The sequence below is a fragment of the Magnolia sinica genome, chromosome 17 (genome assembly GCF_029962835.1).
Source record: "Magnolia sinica isolate HGM2019 chromosome 17, MsV1, whole genome shotgun sequence".
NCBI lineage: Eukaryota > Viridiplantae > Streptophyta > Magnoliopsida > Magnoliales > Magnoliaceae > Magnolia > Magnolia sinica.
In genome coordinates this window covers 13762022-13787759 of record NC_080589.1, presented here as the reverse complement: position 1 = coordinate 13787759, position 25738 = coordinate 13762022, and the positions used below count along the sequence as shown (strand labels likewise).

Here is a 25738-nt window from a genome sequence, read left to right as displayed (position 1 = left end):
AAGTGTGAGGGGTTTGGGATGTCCCCATAAATGATCCCAGGTTAAGGAAATGCGCAAGCATTTGAATGCTAACCTTATTGTGTTGCAAGAAACGAAACTTCAATCCTTGGATGGAGGTATAGTTAATTCTCTGTGGCGCAAAAAAGGTAAAGACTGGTTATCTTTGAATTCTATAGGTGTTGCTTGTGGTATTTTGATAATGTGGGATTCTTCCGCCTGATCGAAGGAAAATTTCTGGGTGGGCCAATTTTTTGTTAATATTCTTTTTCGAGAATCCAGTTTGGGTTTTGGCTGGATTTTCTCTGGAATCTATGGTCTGACCATATCTCCCTCTTGGGCTCTATTATGGGAGGAGCTGTCTTCCATCCCCATCAAGTGGAATTTGCCTTGGGTGATTGGAGGAGACTTTAACGAAATTCGTTTTTCCCATGAAAGATCTAATGGCTCGAGGATCTCCTCCTCTAAGAGGGATTTCACTAATTGGGACCGGGGGGGCTTAGAGGGAGACAAAATACAAGCAAATGCTAGAATGTGATGGAGGGCTTGGTTGAGGACAAAAAAGAAACGTTGGGTCAGGGAAGCGATTGGCCACGTCGTTAGACTTCTTGGAGTAGTCTTTGGTAATTGCGATGAACACTACATAGACTTATTCAAATTGGTAGCAGAGAGGGGAGTGAAAATCACAGTTGAAAGTATGGCTCATTTCTCTCCCCCAAGGCCATTGCAAATGAATAGCGAACTCCAGAGACTAGGAGTGGAATCTTCAGGGTTGACAGAATCAATCCCCAGAAAACAGAGAAAGGGGTGAGGGGTTAAAAAAGTTACCCAATGAAGATCATGTCATGAAGTGTGAGGGGTTTGGGATGTCCCCATAAATGATCCCAGGTTAAGGAAATGCGCAAGCATTTGAATGCTAACCTTATTGTGTTGCAGGAAACCAAACTTCAATCCTTGGATGGAGGTATAGTTAATTCTCTGTGGCGCAAAAAAGGTAAAGATTGGTTATCTTTGAATTCTATAGGTGTTGCTTGTGGTATTTTGATAATGTGGGATTCTTGAGCCTGATCGAAGGAAAATTTCTGGATGGGCCAATTTTTTGTTAATATTCTTTTTCGAGAATCCAGTTCGGGTTTTGGCTGGATTTTCTCTGGAATCTATGGTCTGACCATATCTCCCTCTTGGGCTCTATTATGGGAGGAGCTGTCTTCCATCCCCATCAAGTGGAATTTGTCTTGGGTGATTGGAGGAGACTTTAACGAAATTCGTTTTTCCCATGAAAGATCTAATGGCTCGAGGATTTCCTCCTCTAAGAGGGATTTCACTAATTGGGACCGGGGGGGGAGGCTTAGCTTCACTTGGAGGGAGACAAAATACAAGCAAATGCCAGAATGTGAACTAATTCTATCTCCTCTTTGTTAATCAAAATGAGGTTTTCATATTGGATAAAAAGCCCATTTCTGATGCGATTGCTGATTATTTCTCAAATCTTTTCTGTGGACTTAGTGGATCGTCCCAAAATTGATAACTTCACCTTCAGATCCCTTTCGGAGGAAGAAGTCCTCCTTGAAAGACCTGTTGACTTAGAAGAAATAAAAAATGCAGTCTTGGGTCTCGGTAGGGAGAAAGCCCCATGTCCTGACGATTATCCTTTGGCTTTCTTCCAAATCTTCTGGGAAATGGTTAAATCTGATCTATTGGCATTTTATCATGGATTTTTTCTACAACAGCCGCTTGTCTTCTGAAATGGGCAGCACCTTCATTGGGCTCATCCCTAAAATTGAAGGGGCGCAAAGTGTTTAAGACTTCCGCCCGATTAGTCTGATCAATGCACCCTATAAGATTCTTTCAAAAATCTTGGCTGATAGGCTGAGAACTGTGATAAACAAAATTGTTTCCCCTTTTCAATTTGCTTTTGTCCAAGATGGGCAGATTTTAGATTGTGTTTTGATTGCTAACGAATGCTTGGATTCCTATTCCAGGGACGACAAATCGGGTATTCTTTGCAAGGTAGATTTGGAGAAAGCCTATGATAACATTGACTGGAGTTTTGCCTCAAAAGGGACGGGGACACCCCGTGTCTTTAAAAAAATCTTGACTGGGGTTTCCTAGATTATGTTCTCCAAAGAACTGGGCTTTGGTTTCAAATGGCATGCTTCGATCTGAGTGTGCATCTCGTCTCCAAAATATTGTCTTGATCAATTGATCCCCTTTTGGATATTTTAGAGCCAGTAGAGGACTGCGTCAGGGTGATCCTCTCTTCCCCCTTGCTTTTTGTTATTGTCTCAGAAGCCCTTAAAAGCTTTTCTATAAGAAACTTCCCCTCTTCTATCAACCACCTTCAGTTCGCTGATGATACTTTGTTGTTCTGTGAGGCAGATGAGATCATGATGTCCTTTTTGGGCATGACTATCTGTTGGTTCCAAGTTATTTCAGGATTAAAGGTTAACCTCTCGAAATTTGAAATCTTTGGAATCAATCTTCCTAAGGAGGTTTGTGATTTCCTAGCTAATCTAGTCGATTGTAAGGTTGGTACCCTTCCCACTGTTAGCTGGGCCTTCCTCTGTGTGGGAAAACTGCCTCTATCTTTGTGGTACAAAAATTATAGAGAGGATGGAAAATAAATAAATAAATTATCTACTTGGAAATTTAACGTCCTATCCCTTAGAGGTAGGCTCAATCTCAATAAGGCCTCTCTGTCGAACCTTCCCATTTACTATCTGTCCTTATTCCAATGCCGCAAATCCATTCAAGCTAAAATTGACAGTTTGCGTAGAAACTTTCAGTGGCAAGGAAGCAGTGACTCGTCAAAATTCCACCTTGTCAATTGGAAGGAGGTTTATTCTTCTTTAGATGAGGGAGGGGGCACCTGGTCAATAAGGTGGTTCTTGGAAAATGGATTTGGAGGTTCGGATTAGAAACGGATAGTTTATGGAGGCAAGTTGTGGCTGCTAAGTATGGTACAACTACAACCCCTCTAGGGTGGAGAACCAAAGACTCCTCATACAGAGCCTCCTTTATATGGAAGAATATTGCAAAGATGGGAAATGCGGTGTTTGAAAAGATATCCTTTGTCCTAGGAAACGGTCTCAAAATCCGATTCTGGCTGGATAACTGGTGTGGATCCCCTATTCTTGCTGAAAGTTTCCCATCCCTGTTTTCCATTTCTGTAGACTCAAACTCATTTGTTGAGAGCTGCTTTTCTTCCAATGATAACAGAGGAATGTGACTCCCTCAATGTAGAGGAAACCTTTTGGACAATGAAATAGAGGAGTTTATTGCTCTTTTGTCTCGGTTGCAGGATTTGACTCCCTCTCCTCAAGCAGAAGATTCGCTGTTCTGGACTCTTTATCTTCTCCAGAGCAGTTCTCGGTCAAGTCTCTCTATCGTTCTCTAGCGTCTTCAGAAGAACCAAGTCGCTACTGCCACATTGGAGCAATATGGAAATATGGTGTTCCGCCAAAAGTGGCTGCTTTTGGCTGGCTGCTTGGAAGAAACCAAATCCTTACGATTGACAGTCTGAAGAAAAGAGGAATGCTTCTTCCCAATGTTTGTCTTCTCTGCTTAAGGAACGAGGAGTCAGTGGATCATTTGTTTATCCACTGCCCCTTCTCCTGTGATGTCTGTTGGGGAGTTCTAAGATTGGTCAGTATTTCGTGGGTTATGCCCACTTCAATTGATGCCTTGTTCAGTATATGGCATGAAGACTCAGGAGGATGTGGCAAAAAGGAAATGGAAGCATCTCTTACTCGCAGTTTGCTGGGCTATTCGGGTGGAAAGAAACAACAGATGTTTCAGGAATAAAAGCATCTCCTCTGTAGGGATTTTCTCTAGAGTTCTTGCTATCTTTAGCGATTGGGCTCCCTAATCCTTCCTGTGGGTTTTTAGAGCCAGGCGTGGGCCTGCCCTTGTTTTTTTTTTTTTTCCTTCCCTAGTTTGTCTTAGCTTTCCTTTTCTTTCCTTTTTCCTGTTTTTGTTTTTTTCTCCTCCTTGGTTCCCTTCTCTTAGCCTGGAGAGGACCTCCCTCTCCCCCTTTTGTTCCTCTTGTCACTTTTTAATAAATTTCTCATCTTCGAAAAAAGAAAAATAAAAAAAGAAGACAAAAACTAAAAAACAAAAACAAAAAACAAAAAACAAAAAACAAAAACAAAACTTGCCACATGATCTAGGGTTGGTTCATGATGAATACTATGGTCTGTATTGCCACTTTGGGGAACTGTCAAAAAAGCGTTGGTTGATGCTTCATTACAAAATATGTATATAACATGTCATGCTTCTCTTTTGCTTGATAACTACTCTTTTTTCACCAGTGAGTCAGTGACCCTTACCTTATGGGTAATGGATTGATTGGCCCGCTATAACTATGGTTGTGAATGCCTCCATCCTACTAACTGCTTTCCAAAAGGATCAAGTCCCTGCTCTCCCATTGAAAATTTTACCTCTGTCTAATGAGGTCCTGTCCTCAGGAAATGGCTGTAGTCGTACTTGATGATGGCAGTCGCTAGGGAAATAACCTAGTATATCAAGTCTCTACCCAGACAGTCGGCTCTGAGAGAAACGCTGAAACTAGTCCGTCTCCATTTCTACCATCTTAGCATCAGAATTGAGGTTGACAATCCCACGGTGCTCAATTGAGGGAGAAGTTCTTGTGCCAGGGTCTCTAGCCGATGTATTTTTTGGATAGTAGTGCTTTGTCTAGAGGGTTAAATGTTTCGTTTACCTTTGACTCCCTGAGAATATGGGAGTTCATAATCACTATTTCTCTTTGGCTAGCTCTGGGGCTCTTTGCTCCCATCTGTATTTCTGAGTTGGTGTTTCCTCTCTTAAATTAATGAAATTAGTTATTCCTTTAAAAAAAAATAAAAAAATCAAGTCTCTGCCTGGACGGTTGGTATCCTGAGTTGGAGCATTGTTTGTAAGCTTTTATAGAACTGCTTTATTCTTTTCCATGTAGTTTTGCCACTTCCACTTGGATCCTTCCAGATTTATTGGGGGTTAAACATGCAAAAAGATGCATTCTTGGACTTTATATTATACTCATGTTGCTCTGGCTTTAGACTTGTCATTCATTTTTGTTAGAGCCTTTAATTACTTGTGATAGATGTTGTTGATTTTAATGTATAGTTACATGGCAGGTTAGTGAAGCTAGAAGCTTGGAAAGGGATTCAGTAGAGAGTGGCCTCACCTTTGCTGGTTTTGCGGTAAATAAATGGAACTAGACAGTTTTTTTTTTTTTTTCCGTCCTTTTGTAGTTTCTTTCACGTATGTCTTACACTTGTGCAGTTGCTTGTTTCTTCCACTTTGATATGCAAATCAAACTGAATTTTCCAATTAGGCTTGAATTTGGTTCCCTTTTTTATTTTATTAATTTTGCAATACTCGATGCTCTTCTTTTTGGGCAGGTTTTTAACTGTCCTATTAGACATGACTCAGCTTCAATTTTATCCGAATTAAAAGGATCATCACATGACTTGGTAAATGATATACTGTCCTATTATCTATTTCTTGCATTTATACTATTATCATCTTTGTTCTCTGAAAAGTTGGTTGAAAGGTCTTTGCTTTTGGAGAGATTCTCATGGGTCACCAGTCACCACTAATTAAAACATACTCTTTTGAGGTGCCCCACCAACAACTCCACCCTGTGATGTGACCCACTTTTAAGTGCTCGCCTTTTGTCTAGTTTACACTTCATCCCTTTAAATACTATTACTAAGTTAATTTTTTGTATTAGGTTATGATTACTGGCGATCAAGCGCTGACAGCCTGCTATGTAGCCAGTCAAGTTCATATTATTTCCAAGCCAGCACTGATTCTATCGCAATGGAAGAGTGGTAAAGGTTTTCAATGGATTTCACCTGATGAAACTGAGATCACTCCCTACAGGTGAAGTTCTTGTTTTTATCATGTTGTTTACGTTATTATGGAACTTATCTCATTTGCAAGTCGTTGTATAAGCCGATTTCCCTCCCATATTTGTTACATTGCTTATGCCTCCACTCCTATAGCTTATTTATTATTTATTTTTGTTGACTAGTTTTGTCAATGAAATTTTATTCCACTATTCTGTTATTGAGGCTGTGTTGGTTGCAGTGAGCATGAGGTTGGAGCTTTATCGAGTTCCCATGATCTCTGTATAGGTGGGGACTGCTTTGAAATGTTACAGCAGACTTCAGCTGTTCTACAAGTTATCCCATATATAAAGGTTAGATCTGCTCAGTTATCTTCTCGAAATGTCTTTCATCTGTTTCATCTCACAAAGGTTGTTGTAATGCTGATTTCAGGTCTTTGCAAGGGTTGCTCCTGAACAGAAGGAGCTTATCATGACCACTTTTAAGACAGTGGGAAGGATGACATTGATGTGTGGAGATGGGACCAATGATGTTGGGGCTCTAAAGCAGGTATTAATGCCTCTTTCTGCCTATACACACTAACATTTGTGCTTGAACTCTGAAGCATCAGTCTTCCTGAAGGGGGGAAAAATCCTTCAACTAGCACCCTGAGCTGGAAACTAGCTCCATAAGCACAACCGTCTGAGATCTAAATACTAAAGTTTCACATATCTTCCACCCATATGCCTCTCCTTCTTAGAGTCGCACTTTGGATTTGTGGGTCCTGCTTCCTAGCTGTTTATACTCGCTAGCATTTTAAAACAGATGCTTCATTGCTCCCACAACTGAATCTGTTGCAGCTTCTCTTCATGCTCTGTGCAACTATTAGGATGTGGGACATGCATTGATATCTTGTTATCCGTTAATTTGTAAGCTGCTGATTGAATGGTTGAAATGTTCAATCTGGGAGATTTGGGGTCATCCCCGGTCCATATTTGAGCCCATTTGTTTGACATCTGAACCACACTGTGTTGGTCCATTTGTATGGATTAGTGCATCTGGACAGTTGCACATTCTGATGCACCACGACCCTATAATCCCTCAGATAATTGACCATAGACTTTAGCCATGTGGGTTGGATCTTGTTATTGTTATTATTATTATTATCCTCTTTTGAAGGATAACTGAAACTTTTATTGAAAGGGGAAGAAAACGCAAGGCCACAACACCCCCCCCCCCCCCCAAAAAAAAACCTGGAAAGCCTCTACTGTGCTCCCTCCAAAGACACTGGTAGCTCTAGCCCATTCCTCAACAGACCATTTGGCCATACGAAAGACCTGGACATGATTAGAGGCCTTTTCATCGAAGGGCCTGCTATTGCACTTCAGCTGTATAGCCCATAAAGTGGCTGGGAACACTGGACATAATATAGTTTTTTCTTTCTTCCAGACTGGAGAAAGTGCCAAATAGAGAAGGTGACCCCAATCTGGCATGGCATAAACCCAATCAACTTGCATGAGCACGAAGAACCTTTCACAAAGTTTCCTAGAGAAGTTGCAGTGCAGAATAGATGGTCCATGGTATCCTTATTTTCCAAGTTCATGATTCAACCATTGGGAAGAATCATAATTCTTTTCCTCAGGTTGTCAAATGTAAGGATCTCGTTCTTACCCACCAACCAACCAAACACCACCACCTGAGGAGGCCTAGGATGCCTCCAAATATTGCGGGTAGGGCCCTTGTGCTGTGGCAGCGAGGGATCATGAAGAACTGAATAGAATGATTTTACCAAGAAAACCCTAGGCTTGCTTGGCTTCCAAACCCATGTATCCTCATTTGATGACGGACTCCCATGGTTATGAAGCTTTTCCATGAGGCTGGCAATTTCAATGATCTACTCATCTTGGAAATTCCTTCTGAACTATGTATTCCACACCAAATGCGCTCCCTCTCTAGCGAGACATTGAGAAATGAAAGATTTTTTTTTTTTTTCTCTCACCACTCTATATAAGCAGGGAAAGGCTAGGTAAAAAGGCATATCCCTACACCATCCATCCTCTTTCAGGTTGTGATATAGGTCCACGACCCACTACAGGGCCCTGCATGTGCTCATTTTTGGACTGTTTATTTATATATTTGGGGGCCTAAATTAAGGATTGCAAGAGTAGAAATTTAATATCAATAATGTTCCCTCCCTCTCTACTCTGATATTTTTCTGGGTATACTTTTGTGAATGTCTTTGTGATTCGGGTGTTGAGATCTCATTGGACACCAGGCTGTGATTCCTAGATACTTCAAAATAGGTAGCATGTCCCCATGGTATTGTGTCTGATACAGTGATGCCTCATTTTATGTGCAGAATCTGTATCCTAACAAATCTGTGCCATATCCATGCTGGATCTGCGTATCGGTTCTATGGTAGGCAGTTCTGTTTTTAAGGCTCAATGACTTGAAACTGTTAACTATGAACAACTGAGTTTAACGCTGATGCCATCAATGTCACGAAGGACGGACCACTTTCTGCCAATAATGCCATTGTCTGAATTAAATCTAGAGCTCAAGGCTAATGGACTGCCCATTAAATCCCACACTTGTGTTGTGATATTATGTGTTATTTAAAGTGTAATATTATGATCTATGATGGAGCCTCATCCCTTTAATTATAAAATTTGGCATGTGGGTGTAAGAAATTAAGAATTGGTCTTTAAGGATCATGCCTCCTGGAAATAGTTGGCATCTGGGCTCTCGGGCCCCACACCCTGCCGGGAACTGACAAAGTATTCAAACCCTCATGAATTATAGCAATGCATAAAGCCCCTTTGAGTTTCCACTTGAATATTTGGTCATTTTATCGATGTATTGTTTTGCTTTGTCATCTGGTTTACTGCCCCCATGTGTTCCCATGTCCTACTTACCAATGATGGTGGCGTGGATCCCCATGCACATTCAAAATGGAATTTTATAGGAATCGGTTTTCTTATTCTGCATACTGGTTGTGGTCCACTGTTGTTAGAAGGTTGGAGATTTGAAATGCATTCTCTTGTGCGCCCAGCATGTAAATCTTTTCACCTGTCTGATTGAGGGACAGCCTTTATGAAGGGCATGCGTTGCCTTCTATGTTTTTTAAAATTGTCATTGAATCTAAAATTTTCAAGTAACTTCTATCCAGGCTCATGTAGGCGTTGCCCTTCTGAATGCGGTCCCAACACCAGCTCAACCAGGAGATTCATCCTCCCAGACCTCCAAATCCGAGTTGAAATCAGGTAAATCAAAGAAGCCAAAGCCCACAGCAGAATCTGCGATTGTGGGTGGGGCCCTTGGTCTAAATGGCGATGGGCCTGGGAAAACCAGAGCTGTCTCCAAGGTAGATTCCAGCGCTCCCTCCACGAGCAACCGACACTTGACGGCTGCTGAGAAGCAGCGTCAGAAACTGAAGAAGCTGGTGGACGAGATGAATGAAGAGGGTGATGGGCGGGCCCCACCTATTGTCAAGCTTGGTGATGCATCAATGGCGTCGCCATTCACTGCCAAGCACGCCTCTGTGGCTCCTACCACAGATATTATCCGGCAGGGCAGGAGCACCCTGGTGACTACCCTCCAGATGTTCAAGATACTGGGCCTCAACTGCCTCGCAACAGCCTATGTTCTCAGTGTCATGTACTTGGATGGCGTCAAGCTCGGTGACGTCCAGGCTACCATCAGTGGCATCTTCACTGCTGCCTTCTTCCTCTTCATCTCTCATGCCCGCCCCCTCCCAACACTCTCAGCTGCCCGGCCCCACCCTAACATATTCTGTGCCTATGTCCTCCTCTCCCTCCTAGGCCAATTTGCGGTCCACATATTCTTCTTGATCTCAGCCGTCAACGAGGCCGGGAAGTACATGCCAGAGGAGTGTATCGAGCCTGACTCCGATTTCCACCCGAACCTGGTGAACACCGTGTCATACATGGTGAACATGATGATTCAGGTGGCCACGTTTGCTGTGAACTACATGGGCCATCCCTTCAATCAGAGCATACCAGAGAACAAGCCATTCTTGTATGCGCTGTTGGCTGCTGTTGGATTCTTCACTGTCATCGCCTCGGATCTGTTCCGGGACTTGAACGACTACTTGAAGCTGGTCCCGTTGCCAGAGGCAATGCGAGGGAAGCTTCTCATTTGGGCGTTTCTTATGTTTGCGGTCTGCTTTGTATGGGAGAGGACATTAAGGTGGGTGTTCCCAGGCCGCATCCCAGCCTGGCAGAAGAAGCAACGGCAGGCGGTCTCTACCTTACAGAAGAAAGGCGTGTGATCACCATCGGATTTAAAAAAAAGAAGGGCGATCTGATCCTGCAAAAGCAATCGCCTATGGATGGTGCGGCGGCCCAGCGTAAGGGTAACAGTTGAAGATGACATGTGAAATTTTTGTTGGGTTAATTCCCTCTTTGCTTAGATAAAATCTACTTTAATTTTATTTGGAAAATATTTTTCCTACTCATTTACATGATTGTGCTGAAAGGGAAATGGTTTTGCGAAGGATATTAGAGGTTAGGATGTGTAAATTCAGACAACCACACACCAGTAACAAGGAGAATTGATCATTTAAAAATACGATTTCATATTGTTGAACCAATGAATGTATCACTTTCTGAAAAAACCAAGTGAAATTTTTGAATGATCTGTATCATTTTGAAGAATTAACGGGAAATTTTCGTACCTTTTGATCTTTCTTTATTGTTTTAATATTCTGTTTCTGATCTTTATATCATGCCTCTTCTTCTGCCTTTAGGGTTTCTGAAGAGCTTATTGGAAATAGTCACTTGACCTGGAAATGTTACAGGGTGGCCCACATCTTTAATGCAATCATTTCTTCTGGTCGGACCATCATGGATGGGCCATGCCCCAAGAACTTGTTTTGCAAATGGACACTGTAAATGGCCCGTTTTGACAATGTAGATAGTGGGAGAGGTTTGGCACTGAGGGAAGTTTTTGAGGATATCTTCCACCTATGAAGGCATAGACCGAGCTGTTGGGCTGATCAGAATCGTACATTGGCTTGTGGTGATTAAGGATGCTACACCAAGCTCTTCCAAGTATATTTTCCGAGTTTCATCTCTTATTGGATTATGACCGTTGATTTGGATTGTGCATCACAGCTAGGACTGTTGATTTGGTCGTCGTCATGGCGTGGGCAGGATATGACTCAAAGCCAAGGTGGGGGTGGTGCTAATATATGCTGGTTGGCATCTGATCAATGGATGGCAAAGGTATGGAACTCATTCTGCGTGCGAAATAGCTGTCATCGGATGGTTGATATATCTGATCACCATACATGTTTTGCATGTATGGAGGCGATCATCATACTGGTGCTACACGTGTGGTTAAAAATCATGTGCTCGTGAAACTTCCGACCAAGGAGGCCCTTTGGATGCCTTCACTGAAAAAGGAATGCAGCAGCGTATGCAGCCCAGATGCAAGATCTCTGAATAGAATGCATTAGAAACCGGTAGCCCAAAAATAGTGTTTTGAACTGGCTTTTCCAATCCCTGGCCTAGCCCTGACCCATTTGCCATCTTGGTGCACCCAAGATTAGACAGAAGCCTTCGTAACCAAACCATGCCTCGTTGCCATTGGATTTCAATCATGCTCAGACAATGGGACCCACGAAGAAGATCTCAGGCTGATACGGTGTGAACCCACCTAATGTGGACCAGCACTTATGGTTGGGCAAGGCACATTCACTGCAGGCAGATCTTGGATGTGCCACTGCAGGAAGTGCTCAGTGTGTTGAAGGTCATCTGCAAATCTGATTTGGACCAACTTGATTTTCGGGCATATGATTTTGGTGGGGCCCACCTTTGCAGCACACGTACATGACCGTGTGCATGCGACAATCTTCGAATGTGTATCTATGTTTCTTTATAGATTGGATGGAAACGCAAACAGCACCCTGGGTACTAATGTCTTGCCACAAGGTCAGGCTGGTCAGCTTATTAGGTGGGCCAAATGCACCAAGTATTGTATATTTTAATACATAATAAACCATATGGGCATGTTTGGATGTTCCCACGCCATTCTTCACTGATTTGATTTACTATTTTTCCACCTTAGTACCGGATTCTGATGTTATTTTGGTCAGTTTTCATCACCCAAACGGGACCTTATCCCATCAATTTGCAATCCAATACAATGTGCCTAATTTTTCCAACTGGCTCAAGAGATTCTGCAACCACAAAAATGAATTGGGCTGTGTAAATCGGGTACGCCAAGGTGAGGGCCTAATAAAATGCTCACATAAAAAATACTCTGTTCTGTTAGAAAATTAGAGTATCTCTCTACAATTACTTAGCCTGAATCACACTCTACCTATTAAAATAAACATAGCTTAAAAAATCAGAGACAGAGAACGACATGTTCGGTCTGTAGTCTAAGTCATGACCCACTTCAGTTGGGGTTGAATTGGCCCAACTCAAGTGAATCCGAACTAGATCGGGTCCAATCCAATCAACTCCTAGTAAAACCATGCCAATAAATTTATTTATTTTACACACCCTCACACCCAACACACCACATGGGGTACTCTAACCCATTACTTCAGTATTGAAACTCGCAAAAGTGGATTTCAAATCCAGGTTCCAATCCACGCTCCCAAACAGGCCCTTATACATGCTACCCACAGGTACCTTATTCCCAGCGAAGCCAATTCACACGCGTGGGGTTTTGCCCACATCCCAAGGGGGGCGCCGGTTTGGGTGCATCCCTGACTGTGGGGCCCACTGTGATGTATCTGCCTTACATCCACACCGTCCAACCATTTTGAAAGCTCATTTTAAGACATGATCCAAATCTTAGGTGGACCATACCACAGGAAACAGTAGTGATTGAATCGCTACCATTCAATACTACATGGGCCACTGGAATGTTTATTTGCCATCCAACCTGTTGATTAGGTCACAAAGACCTGGATGAAGAGACCAGACAAATATCAGCTTTATCCAAAACTTTTATGGCCCGCGAGAAGTTTTTAATGGTCGATTATCATTGTTTCCTGTATTATGGTCCACCTGATGTTTGGATCTGCTTCATTTTTGAGGTCATGCCCTAAAATGAGCTTCCAAAACGGATAGACGGCGTGGATAAAAGACAATACATCAAAGTGGGCCCCACGGTCAGTGATCCATCCAAAGGACATCAAGGGCCCACCATATCCCAAGTCCCACGTGTAACAAAAACAAAGCCTTCGTGTGCATATATCCAACGCCTGAAAAAGGAGGCAATAGGTGTGAAAGTAGAATGGCCGTACATATATCCAACTACCCTATAACCGTTTCCGTCCGCCGGATCTCTCTCTCCCAGCCTCCTGGCGACCGGAAAGAAGCCCCGCCGGAACTTTCGCCCCGGCGAGAGAGATCTCCGGCGGAGGACTTCGCTCCGCTCGCCGGGGTTTTCCGGAGGCGGCTCCTTGCTGGCGTAGGTTCGGCTTCTCTGGTCGCCGTCGGGGCCAATTTCGCCGGAGTCACGAGCTTCCTTCTCGGTTTCTCGCCTGAAATCGGCCGGAGATTGAAACTCGACGTCCTTTATCCGGTCGAGGGCTACAGCCGTTGCTTGGAAACCAACGAAGGATTTGGTGAGTTTTCTAACATGCGCGCTGGGTGTGGTGCGCACACCCGAAATTAGAGGTGTAGATATAATGCAATGCTCGGGCGGAGAGTGTGCAGAGCACATTCGAGTTTTTGGTTTCGTACAAGTGGGGCCCGTGGTTCCGTGATCCACACCTTTGATTTAATGGACCTCATTCACCAGAAGTTCCCAAATTGGAAGATTCTCAGCATATATATGCGCGTGGGAAAAGGTACTATGAGGTCGACCTCATGGGAAGCTTCCCATGAGGTCAAGCTCTGTGGGCCCCACCGTGATGTGTGATGGACATCCATCCCATTAATCAAATGCACCCTTCCATGATGAGCCACAGGCCTAAAAATCATGCCAATCCATGACTTATGTGGGCGGCCACACCACAGACAATAGTTGAGAGTGTGTGAGAAATGCTCACAGGCAACTAGTTGTGTCTACAACTAGTTGGCATGTGGGGGCCACTATGGTGCTTGTATGACATCTCGTCCATATAGCAAGGTTGTCCCACCATAAAAATAGGACACGCGAAAAATCACGTGTGCGTGCGTGTGTGAGAGAGATGATCACAAGCAACTAGTCGGCATGTGGGGGCCACTATGGTGTTTGTATGACATCTCCTCCATACAACAAGGTTGTCCTACCATAAAAATAGGATATGCGAAAAATCAGACTATCCGACCATGAATATGTGATGCTCCATGTGAATGTGGAGTTTTTAGGTGTTGTTTTATGGTTTTCTATGGTGTAACCCACTTAATAGTTGGATCAACCTCATTTTGGGGCATCCCATTTTCTCACCTCCGCCTTTTTCCCAGCCCCACTCCCACACCAAGCTAGGAGGATGCATTCAATGGATCCCTACATCACCCAATATATTTTGAAGATATCAAAGAACCTCTCCTAGGGTCCGGCTCCATGGCTCAGTGGTAGACAGACTCTGTTTCAACATTGAGACCAAGGATCGAGTGCCCACGTGGTGTGGGTGGGTGTGTGAGCGTGTGGAGTGTGGGTGCTTGTGTAATTTTTTTTTTTTAAAAACAAGAACCTCTCCCACACCTCTCTACCAAAAGAGCAATAAATAAAAAAGTGATCGACTAACTCTACATTTTGTATGCACAACATAGATCTTAGGCATCACCATCTTCCTCTTTTGAAGGTTATCAATTGTGAGCACCTTGTTTCTTCCTGCCAACCAAGAAAAAGCAACTACCTTAGGAGGGGCGCCGTAGTGCCAAATGTAAGAAGTGTGACCTCTATGCTCCTTGGAGAATAACCCATCTATCAATCTTTAGAAGGAACAAACTGAAAACTGACCTGATTTTTCCTTGTTCCACACCATCACATATCTCCCTCCCATGGAAGGCCAATAGCATTGAAGCCAAGCCAATAGCTAAATGAAATCGACAACTTCCCAACTTGACTAGTTCCTTTGACATGGAGGAGCCCAAACCACTAGTTCACCAGGAAGTGAAAAACATTGAGCAATAGGATTATTTACTTCTATAGATAACCTTGCTAACCTCGTAAACTCTTCTTGAAGCACCCTCTCTCATGTCCAAACATCCTCCCATAATTGAATCCTCATTCCATCTCCCATTGAGAATCCGAACCCCTCCTTGAACTTAGTCACCAACCTAGCAACTACCTTCTACATTGCTTATGCCCTATATAAGGATGAATCTTTTGTCCACCACCTCTTGTCAATACCATACTTTCTAGCTATCACTTCTCTTCATAAGCTACCTTCTTCCATACCAAATCTCCATAACCAGTAACCTAGCGATGCAGAATTCATAAACTCCAGCTTCCCCCACGTCAACAAGTGAAACTTCTAATTTTCTTGTGCACATTGCCACAAAAAATCTCATCTTAATCTCTTCAATTTATCCACAATAGCCTTTAGACACCTAAAAAGAGAAAGTAGAGCAACAAATGTGGCATAACTACTTTTATTAACGTTAATCTACCCCTCCAGTGAGAGATGCATATTATTCCACCTTGATCATTTGCTTTTTTACTTTTTTTTTTTTGATAATATTATCCCAAAGATGCTTCACAAGTTTGCCTACGCATAAAGGGAGGCCAATGTACGAGGAAGTAAAAGATTTGGCATGACCCTTGAATTCCTCAGTTATTCTCTCCACCTCCTCCTTGGAAACATGAACACCCAGCATCTTACTTTGTAGAACATTTACCTTCAAGCCCAGCACCACTTCAAAGCATTGAACTTTTTTTTTTTCAAGTTATCTACCTTTTCTTTTTCTGCATCACCGAATAGGACGGTATCATCAGCAAATTGAAGATGAGAACTTTGAAACTCTACGTTCTCCACATTGAATGAGTTTCATGGATAAACCTGTATCCAACATTTTACTAAGGGCCCATTTGGCCGGTCGGATTGGAAGGGATTGGATGGTATTGGAAGGGATTGGAAGTTAAATCCCGGGATTGGCCTGGCGTGCCAAACAGAGTTGGTGATCTGATCCCAATCCCATGGGTCTTAAGACAATCCACTGACAACACTATCATTACCTTTAAATCCCATCCAATCCACCTTAATCCATTCAAATTTGCCCGAGACGTGTTTGGTTCGAGGGATTGGAAGGGATGGGAAGGTTTAATCCTGGGATTGGCCAGGCTTGCCAAACAGACTGGATATAGCAATCCAGGGATATAGCAATCCCATAGATCTCAAGACAATCCACTGACAACACCATCATTACCTAGAAATCCATGCCATCCACCCTAATACCATTCAATCCCTTTCAATCCATCCGGCCAAACGGGCCCTAAGCACTTCCACTACCACCACTAACAAGAAGAGGAGAGTGGATCCCCTTGACGGAGACCTTTCAAAGCCTTTATAAAATAAATAAATAAATAAATAAATAAAAAAAAAAAAACACCTTTAGGAGACTCATTAACAAACACGGAGAACTTGGCTGACCAAATACATTCTTGAATCCAACTCCTCTATTTTGCCCGCAACCAAAGCGTCCCAACGTATAATTGAAAAAATATCCCAATCTAAATTTTCAATGTCAAGCTTGCAAATAATGTATCCTTCAACCAAAAAACAAAAAGAGCTTGCAAGTAATGCCCTTCTTTTCTCCTTTGTGATGCGAGTTGATACTTTAATAGGCAATTAACACACTATCCAAGATTTGTCTTTCGGCTATGAATGTACTTTGGACTTTGAAAATAACCTTCTTTAGAACCACTCGAAATATAGATGCTAGGATTTTAGCCAAGATTTTGTAGGGGGCCACCAATAAGGATAATAAGCCTAAAATCATTTAGGCCCTCGGTACATTTTGTTTGGAATAATTGCTATAAAAGATGCTCCCAACTCCGCCGATAAATTCCCTCTTTAAAGAACTCAGCAATAAAGTTTACCAAATCACTTTTCACTAACCCTAGAAAATCTTTAAAAGCCAACATCGGAAAGCCATCCTGCCCCAGAGCCTTATCTCTGCCCAAAGCTTCCACTGTTGCATTAACTTCTTCCATGGATATCAGTTCTTCTAAAGACTCAGCTTCTGCTTCGGAGATTTGATTGAATGGAAAATTGTTTAGTTGCGGCCGCACTCACCTCTCACCTTTGAAAAGTTCCTTTAATCCATTCCTATATTCTATGGAAAGCTTAACTCTCGCATCTTTTTCCTCCTCCAACAACTTTCCCCTTTCCGCCTTTAGGTTGAGGGCTCGAATATTTTCCACCTTTGCGTCCCACTTCCCTAGCACCTCGCTCTTCCAGATATTGATCCTTCCTTTTTGAGTTTTTGGAATAACCTAAAGCCTGCATGTCCCTCCACCATGATGAAATTCCACCACTACAACTTTGAGAATCCCACCACTTCCAACCACGTCAGCTCGAACCCGAATGGCCTTGGTCCTCAATCATCCCCCTCCAATTCTAAAACAATCAAACAGCAAGGAGTGGTGGATCTCATCTATATAATCAAACAATGATCTTATCTATATAATATTTTGATTTTTTTACTTGGTTGGGTGGAACCCTTCTTTCTTTTAGTTTTTGGTATATTCCTGTTAAACCATTTATGTGTTGACTACCTATTGAAGGGTTTTGATTCTTCCCATTGAAGGAATTTTGGTAAATGGGCCATCCATAGTAAGGCCACAGTATCAACAGTTTGGATAACTAAACAATGGAGCCCACTTGCCGCCACTTGTTCAAACATAATGGAAAACCATGTAATTTTAGCTGTTCAATAGTTGGCTTTCAAACAAATAATGAATATTGAAAACGGTTAACAGTCCACAAAAACAGGTAAGGTCTATTAATCAAACATCTACATTGTCCAATTGGTACAGCCTTTTTCTCTTTCATACCATGGCCATCAACAGTAGGGTCCACCTAATGGATGGTCTGGATGCACTAGACATACAATGAATTATATGGCGGTGAGTAGCTACCATCCCAAGACAGGTTCATTCCCATGAAGTTATAAACCCAAAAATCTCTGCTATATACAACAGAAGCAAATGGACATTTTTGCCCATGCAATTAATTTTTAGGAGAGTTGTGGCCTTTAGGATTCTACAGGACACTAAATGAGATCTTCAATATGGTTAGTGGTATTTGTGGAATTTTGAAAATCTGCATGCTTACAAATGGATGGCTTCGATTTTAGCCTCGTATCCGGTAGTAAAAACATCAAGGAATTGTTGTTGCTGCATCAGTTTTGAACCATATTTCAAAAACCTGAAAACTCGACTCAACTCGATATGGAGCCAAGTCGGGTTGACTCAAAGACTCGACTTGAATTGACGTGATATTTAATAATTATTTTATAATTAATTAGAAATTTGTTTAAAGTGATAATGGAGGCTTCGAATTCATATTATCTAAAAAATGGCAAAATTCATCATTGAGTCTAACACATGGTTATTGGCTAACAATTTCTCTAGTTGTGGAAGCTCTAGGGTTCAAGTCTTGTTCCTACCATATTTTATTTTATTTATTAAAAGCTCCATCACTCAAGACTGGCTCGGTTTGAGTCAACCAAGTTGGTGAATCGGCTTGACGAGTCTAACCGAGTCAGAACTAAGTGGGGTTCATGGGCGAGTTTCATAGTGACTCGGCTCGAAATCTCGTTGAGTTGAATTGGCCGAGTTTCGAGCCGATCGACTGAGTTTTAGAATTATGTTTTGAACTAACAAGTATCCATCGCAGAATTCATCTACCCAGCGAACTGGGTTGGAGATCAGAGACTGTTGTACAGAGCAGCTGGAAAGGCAGAGTTAGAGAGATCGCTTGATCCCCCGCCCTTGAGTGATAAAAAATCTGTTCGTCCTCCGAAGAAGATTAATGAGCCTATAGTCGCGTTTGGCCCACCAGGGTCCAATGGTGAGCTTAACGTCAGTGTCATCGTTTCTCCGGTCCCTCTTGATTTCTCGTAAGTTTGTTCTTATTTTCGTCTAAAATGCAGTATTTTATGAAGTAGACCATGCAATAATCTGCATACTGGCATATGAGCAGGCATGCATACATACATGAAAAGAAGCATCTAAGTTCAAAATGTAAGGTTCTTCTAACTGTAATCCCTAAGACATAATAACTGTTAACTAAATTGAGATGAACTCATTTCTAAGCGGCAGTCAAACAGGCAGTAATTTATATATAAAATAGGGCTTTGCTAAGCGCACAGACATGTGCAATAAAGCTCATGTACACACCATATATGTGCCAAGATGGCACATTTGTCCGAGATCCAATCCATCCATCAGGTTAGTTCGAACTTCTACATGTTTTCCAAAAATAAATCTGGTCCACTCAGCATGTGGGCCCTAGTATTGGAAATAGGTGGATTTGTTAAAAAACTTTAGGCAAGCTTTTCAGAGCAGTACATATGTTTTGCAAACTATGGCCCACCTGACAGTGGATCAACCTAATTTTGGGTCTAGGGCATCAATATAGTGGTTCCTTTCTAATGGATGGATTCGATGTGCCATGCTAGCACATGTAGGTTGTATATGAACTTTATTGCATACGCATGCTAGCACATGTAGGTTGTATATGAACTTTATTGCATACGCATGCTAGCTCTATAATGCACTTAGCAAAGCTCTATAGCTCTATAAAATATATGTACTTTTGTACTAGTTGCTTTTTCTTTTTTACTTTCTTTTTTTTTTTTTGGTTGGAGGATTGGTGTTCTTGACATGGTATTTTGATGAGAAGATCCGTTAGCTCGGGAAGGGATTTGGCGCAGCTCCCTCCTCTTGTTAGACTCATATCATAGACTTGTAGTAGTATATATAACCCATGTGTTTCTCACATTCACAAATGGTACATGTAATTACAAGTGATAAGAATGAGGTCTCATGTCCAACCAGTTAGACCACAAGTTATGTCCGCCCATTGAATAACTTCCAACCTGTTTAGTGCATGTGACATCCAACCCTTCCAATACGTTAGCCCCACCATGAGGATCAGCTAGTAAAAAAATCAGCCCTATCTACCGATCAAGTGGGCCACAACATAGAAAACAAAATCTATCCATTGATAAATAGCAAAATACAAGTGTGGTCCACTCAATGAGTGGATATGGATGATTTTTGCAAAGGAGATACTCGTGGTGGGACCAACATATTGGATGGATTGGATGCCACATCCACTTCATAGGTTAGATGTTATCCACTGGGTGGACCGTAACTTGTGGTCCAATTGGTTGGATTTGAAACCTTTTCAATAAGAATATGCAATTCATGTGTTAACTAATTTACAAACTGCAAGTACTTTAAATCCATAAAAATAAAATGAATTGGGTTATTGAAAAAGTCAAACTCCACATTTAAGATAAAAATAAGCAATTCCTATTTTTTATGGTTTATCTAATATTTTTTCAGATTATTTTATTTCTTTAAAAAAATCACACTGATACGGCCGACACATGCAGATTCACATTAGTTTTTTAATGCCAATTGATATCGTTACTGATACTTTGAACCTTGAATTTGATTGCATGCTTGTTATTTCATCAAAACAAATTCATGCAAACCCGGTCTTGCTTGTAATATGGAGAGAACCTATAATCATTTCATTGGGACCTGTTTGGGTTAACACATTTTCTCAAAACGCCTCAGCCCATTTATGAATGAGCATCAAATTGTAGGCTAAACAATACGAGTGGAGCATGCCCCCAGCATTTCATGGCCAGCCAAACACCCTCTTTATGGCATCTACGGAAGAAGATTTCTATACAGACCAACATCATGGACTTGCTAATTCTTTAGCCTACATGCCGGTGCGGCTCTTGTGCAATGATCCAATGCTAACCCGATACAGCTCTTATGCACCACACTTTTTAGGATGATAAGGAACACGAGATTTAGTGGGAGAACTTTGTATTGCACTAAGGAGAGACTTTTAACTCTAAAGAGTGAGTCTCAAATGAATGAGGGATCACCTGTTGTAGGCTTAAGAACTTTCTAGCTACTTTACGTCAGTGACAAGTATTGGGCCATGTGGCTTTCATCCAGTGGTCATGAACACTCTAGAATCCTAGACTATTCTACACTTCGCTGGATACAAGAACCACCTAGAGAACTCTAGAACATTCGAAAAATCTTTTGCCAACTCTACATGCTACTAACCTGCTATAGAAGTCTACACACTGTACAAGTGCTATATATATAAATGAGAGAAGGTAATATGATTGAGGGATATTGAAATCTTACCAAGTCAGATCCTTGAAAATGGAAAGTTGACTCTTCAGACCAATGTATCACATCAAAACGATTGGAGACTGAGCTGTGTTTGGATGCACAAGTGAACTGAATTGTGAACTTTCAACGTGATCAACAGGCAATGATGAAACTTGATCATGTTTCCTTGTATCCACAGTGGCAAAAGTAGCCCTCAAATCCCAGTTGCCTTTCTTTCGACTCCAACTTGAAAGTAATGCAGTTGCTATTCATAGCCAAGACCCTCAATATGAATGTGAGCATTGGAAATCAAAATTCAGTTCTTTCCACCTCATTCAACCAAAACTTGTGACTCAGTTCAATTGTGCATCGACTTGCACTCTAGAAGTGTTAAGATAACCTCAAAAGGCAGAAACAAGATGAAAGAACATCTAAAGTGGATAAGATGGGTAAGTTGAGTCATCCAAGTGCATCGTTCTGTTTGCCAATGATGTGAAGTACGGAGCCATTGTTCTACAAAGCTATCTTGAGAATGCAAGTCATTGGTTGGGAAGCATTGAAATGAACTACAGCTAGAATTTTTTGAACCTGAATCTTTTTCTTTTTCTTTTTTAATTTTAAGGCATTTGGTTACAAAACTAGGGGTTGTCTCGATCAGGTGGTTATCATAGGGAGAAGTGAGAATACAAAGGGAAGGAAGAAACAGTGAATACAGAACTGGTGGAGTATCTATGATAGTAATGTCTAATTGCTCTTTGGGTTGCCACTTATCGTAGTTTTAGGAAGGCAAATGGGGTGTTCTGGCCCAGGAAAAGCATGTTCGAGCTCATCCCATGAGCTAAGGACTTGAGACTAGGGCCTAGCGGAGCCTGTGAACTCAAGGTCTACTTGTTGGGCCCATTTAATTATTGGGCCTAAAACTTAGGCATGGGTCCAAACCATCAATCTCGAGGCTTAGCCCAAACCCAATCCAAAGCTAGCTGAAATGGGCTGGACCAGCCCATTTGCTGCTCTACTTGATTTGAAGAGTTACTGTTAGAAGGCATGGGTAGGAGGATGTTCATCTGTGGTGATTATCATTTTAGAAGGAAAGGTGAATGTTTCCAACTAGTTGAAGTATTGAAGTATGGTCCTAAGTGGCCTATTGGTGGATATGTAATGGATATAAAAATGATCCAAATGACTTTGGGATATGACCCATCTAAGTTGGGTTTCACTATTTGGGCGTTTTGGATTTGAGTTACATGCCGTGTGAACAGCATGGGAGGAGGTGTCCTTGCATAACCCTTCTTATTCTCGGCATTTGCGTCTCTTGGGCTTGATGATCCATTTCGGGCATTTGGTAACAAGGCTCCATTTACTATCTTTGTTGATTAATGCACTTTTGCCTTCTTCACCAACAACATTTTTACTTGCGTGACACCCATCCCTATCTTCTTTTTTCTTTTCTTTTCTTTCTTTTTTTTTTTTTTTTACACCCACACACACCACAATGGGCACTTGAACCCATGACCTCAGTGTTGATAGTCACAGAGTCTATCACTGACCCATGAGTAGGGACCCAATGCCCATCCCTATCTTTACTTATATGGAAGGTAGAAATTTGGTTGTACTGCAACGTTGTCGTTAACACGCTGCCCCATCAGGCACTGTTCACTTGGGGTTTGAGTGTCACAGAAGACTGAACGTGCATCCATTTTCCTGCTTTCACCTGTTCTTATCTTAACCACGATTCAGTGGTAGCACATCAAAACTGCTTTAAAAAATCCAAGCTAAAGTGGCGATATCAGTAGAAAAAAAAAAAAAAAAAAACTTGATACCAACATGTTCTTAATCACCATCATAATCTAAGCCTTGTCATATTTAATTGAGGTCAGCTACATGAATCATTTTCCACCATTCCACTCTATCAAGAACTATAACTTCAATTAGACCATAGGTCATCAAGTCTTTCCTTATTACCTTCACCCATTTCCTTTGGGCCTTCTGGTTTCCCTTTTGAGCCTTTAACTTACACCAACGCACTCCTTCTAGCCGGCGCAGTTCTTGGTCTCTCTCACGTAAACAAACCATTCGAGTCTACTTTTGCTCTTTACATATTGGCCACTCATCTATCTCAACATCCTCATTTCAGCTGCACTCATCCTATGAACATGTTTTTTCCTCGATTGCCTAAGATTCTATCCCAGAAAGCATGGCTATTGTTATAGCTATCCTATAAAATTTCTCCTTCAATTTGATTGGTATACAACAATCACATAATAACTCTGGGCAAATATCTCCATTTCTTCCTGCTAATCATGTAGCTATCCTATACATTTTTTTAATCATGTCCTACTAATTTAGTTCCCTAATGACAGTTATGGTGTATTTCTCAACAGAATTGAAGCTTTTGGCGGTCCGAAGGAGGTTGGAGAGGCTGTGATTAGGACAATTTCTGGGTCTGGGCGAAGCCCGGATATTAATGTGACTCTAATAGATTCGGCCCTGAGAGAGGATCCTTCAAGGAAAATCAACTACTATAAGTTGGAATTCAGAGTACAGAGCTCTTCATTTCTCCGTCACAATGTCGCTGTCTGTGCCTCATGTGAGGGCCGTTTGTTTACTCTAAATGCTCAGGCGCCAGAGTCCGCATGGCCAGAGGTTAGGGAGGAGTTTCATACGATTGCTGATTCTTTCAGTCTCACCTCGGAAGGAAAATCTCTCTCTTAAGCTCTTTATCTCTTCATTTGTAATAGTTCAGCATTTGGTCTTTTAAACATCCCGAATGCGCGATGTTGTAATGATTTTCATAGTAACATTTATGACAAAAAGTTATTAATGGGGCCCATCCAAGTGGGCCACGATGTAATCAGTCGTCACCAATGAACACGTGCAGACTGGAGATTGGGGACTGCATTTTTTTAATGACCTGGCCGAACTATTCCTCCTGCTTTAGATAAAGAAATTCTACATAAGAGAAATAATAGTTAATGTTGGGGACGCAACAAGTTGTCCAGTGAGACGGAATCACGACGCAATAGGAAAAGAAAATTTCAGTCAATCACAAAGAACACACGAATTTTATGTAGAAAAAAAAAAAAACTTTGTATAAAAAAATTATAGCACCAAGTGATGAACAATTCACTGTAATTAGAAAGTTACAAGATATGGAACAACTTACATATAAGAAACTCTAGCTTCTCCCTCAAAACCTTTAAAAACGTACTAAGCTTATTTCGTTCTCTCTTAGAGATATCCTAATTCCGTGTTAACATGATCTATATAACCCCCTATAGAATTAGAAACAAAACCGCGCACTTATGCATTCTGCTTAGTCAACCCCACTTGACCTTCGGTCGACCGAAACCATGACAGAGGCTCTTGATCGACTGGAATCAAACCTCGGTCAATCGGGAACATCACATGGAGTTTCACTTGACCTAACTCCACTGGACCAGATTAAAGACACTTTTCAACAATCTCCATCGTGGCTTTAATCACCTTCATCTCCACTGCTCCAAGCTGTTATCACCATCTTTAAACTTCAGTAGTAACACCATCACTGTCGCTTTCCGTGTACACTCCACCTTCATTCCTTATTTGTCAAGCTCAAAGAAGTTGAGCAAAAACTGAACTTATCTGTAGGAATCATCTTCGTTAACATGTCCACCAGATTTTCACCGGTGTGAATCTTATCAAAAGTGACATTGCCTTCTTCTAGCATTTGCTGGATAAAATGATGATGAACATTAATGTATTTAGTCTGGGAATAGTACACCAAGTTTTTCGCCAAATTGATCGCATTTTCGCTGTCACAATGCACAAGCATGTCTTCCTGTTGAAACTCCAACTTATTCATCATTCATTTCAACCAAACAGCTTCCTTGAATGCTGCTCAGTTCCATGTATTCCACTTTGATTGTGGAAAGTGCAACCACATACTAAAGCTTTGACATCCAATTGATCGCTTCACCCGCTGACACAAATGAGTAATCGGAAGTCAACTTTCTATTGTTCACATTACCAACATAATTCGAATCTATATAACCTACTAGTCTCTCCTCAAAATTTTCGAATGTCAAAACGTAGTTCGTCGTATCTCATATATAATGAAGTGGCCATTTCACTCTCTCAGTGCTACGTGTCGGGGTTTGACATGTTTTTACTCACAAAACTCACCGCATGTGAAATATCTAGTCTAATACAGACCATGCCATACATAAGACTGTCAACCGCACTCGAGTAGGGTATACGAGACATTTACCACTTTTCTTCATTTGATATAAGACATTATTCCAAAGAAAGTTGAAAGTGAGCAGTGTGGGGGGGTGTTAACCGGTTCAATATTTTTCAATCCGAACTTAACCAAGTCCTTCTCAAGATACTTCTCCTAAGACAACCATAGCTTACTCATTTCCCTGTCTTTGTATAAGTTGATGTTGAGAATCTTTTTTACAGCTCTTAGATCTTTTATCTTAAATGTCTTAGATAACTCAGCCTTCAATATATTAATTTCAGACATGTTATGATTAGCGATAAGTATATCAACAACATACAATACCAAAATAATAAATTTCACATCACTCAATGATTTGAAATAGACACAATGATTGAATTTGCTTTTGATAAACCATTAGCTCAAC

General features: G+C 41.5%; 2 protein-coding genes across 3 annotated transcripts in view; both read left to right on the top strand.

Annotated features, from left to right (window-relative positions):
- Positions 1–10533, top strand: part of LOC131231956 (probable manganese-transporting ATPase PDR2) — a 52734-nt gene extending 42201 nt beyond the window's left edge. For both annotated transcript variants that reach the window (XM_058228378.1, XM_058228379.1), the window contains exons 17-22: positions 5133–5198; positions 5400–5471; positions 5732–5883; positions 6091–6202; positions 6282–6398; positions 8998–10533. In XM_058228378.1, coding sequence (XP_058084361.1) covers positions 5133–5198; positions 5400–5471; positions 5732–5883; positions 6091–6202; positions 6282–6398; positions 8998–10119 — 1641 coding nt within the window. In that variant the 3' untranslated portion in view covers positions 10120–10533. The remainder of the gene's footprint in view (positions 1–5132; positions 5199–5399; positions 5472–5731; positions 5884–6090; positions 6203–6281; positions 6399–8997) is intronic.
- A 2454-nt stretch (positions 10534–12987) lies between these two features.
- On the top strand, positions 12988–23970 carry LOC131231958 (psbP domain-containing protein 7, chloroplastic). Its single transcript, XM_058228380.1, has 3 exons — positions 12988–13434; positions 18640–18862; positions 23495–23970. The coding sequence occupies exons 1-3, from the start codon at positions 13101–13103 to the stop codon at positions 23823–23825; spliced, it is 888 nt and encodes a 295-aa protein (XP_058084363.1). The 5' UTR covers positions 12988–13100; the 3' UTR covers positions 23826–23970.
- Positions 23971–25738: the final 1768 nt, after the last annotated feature.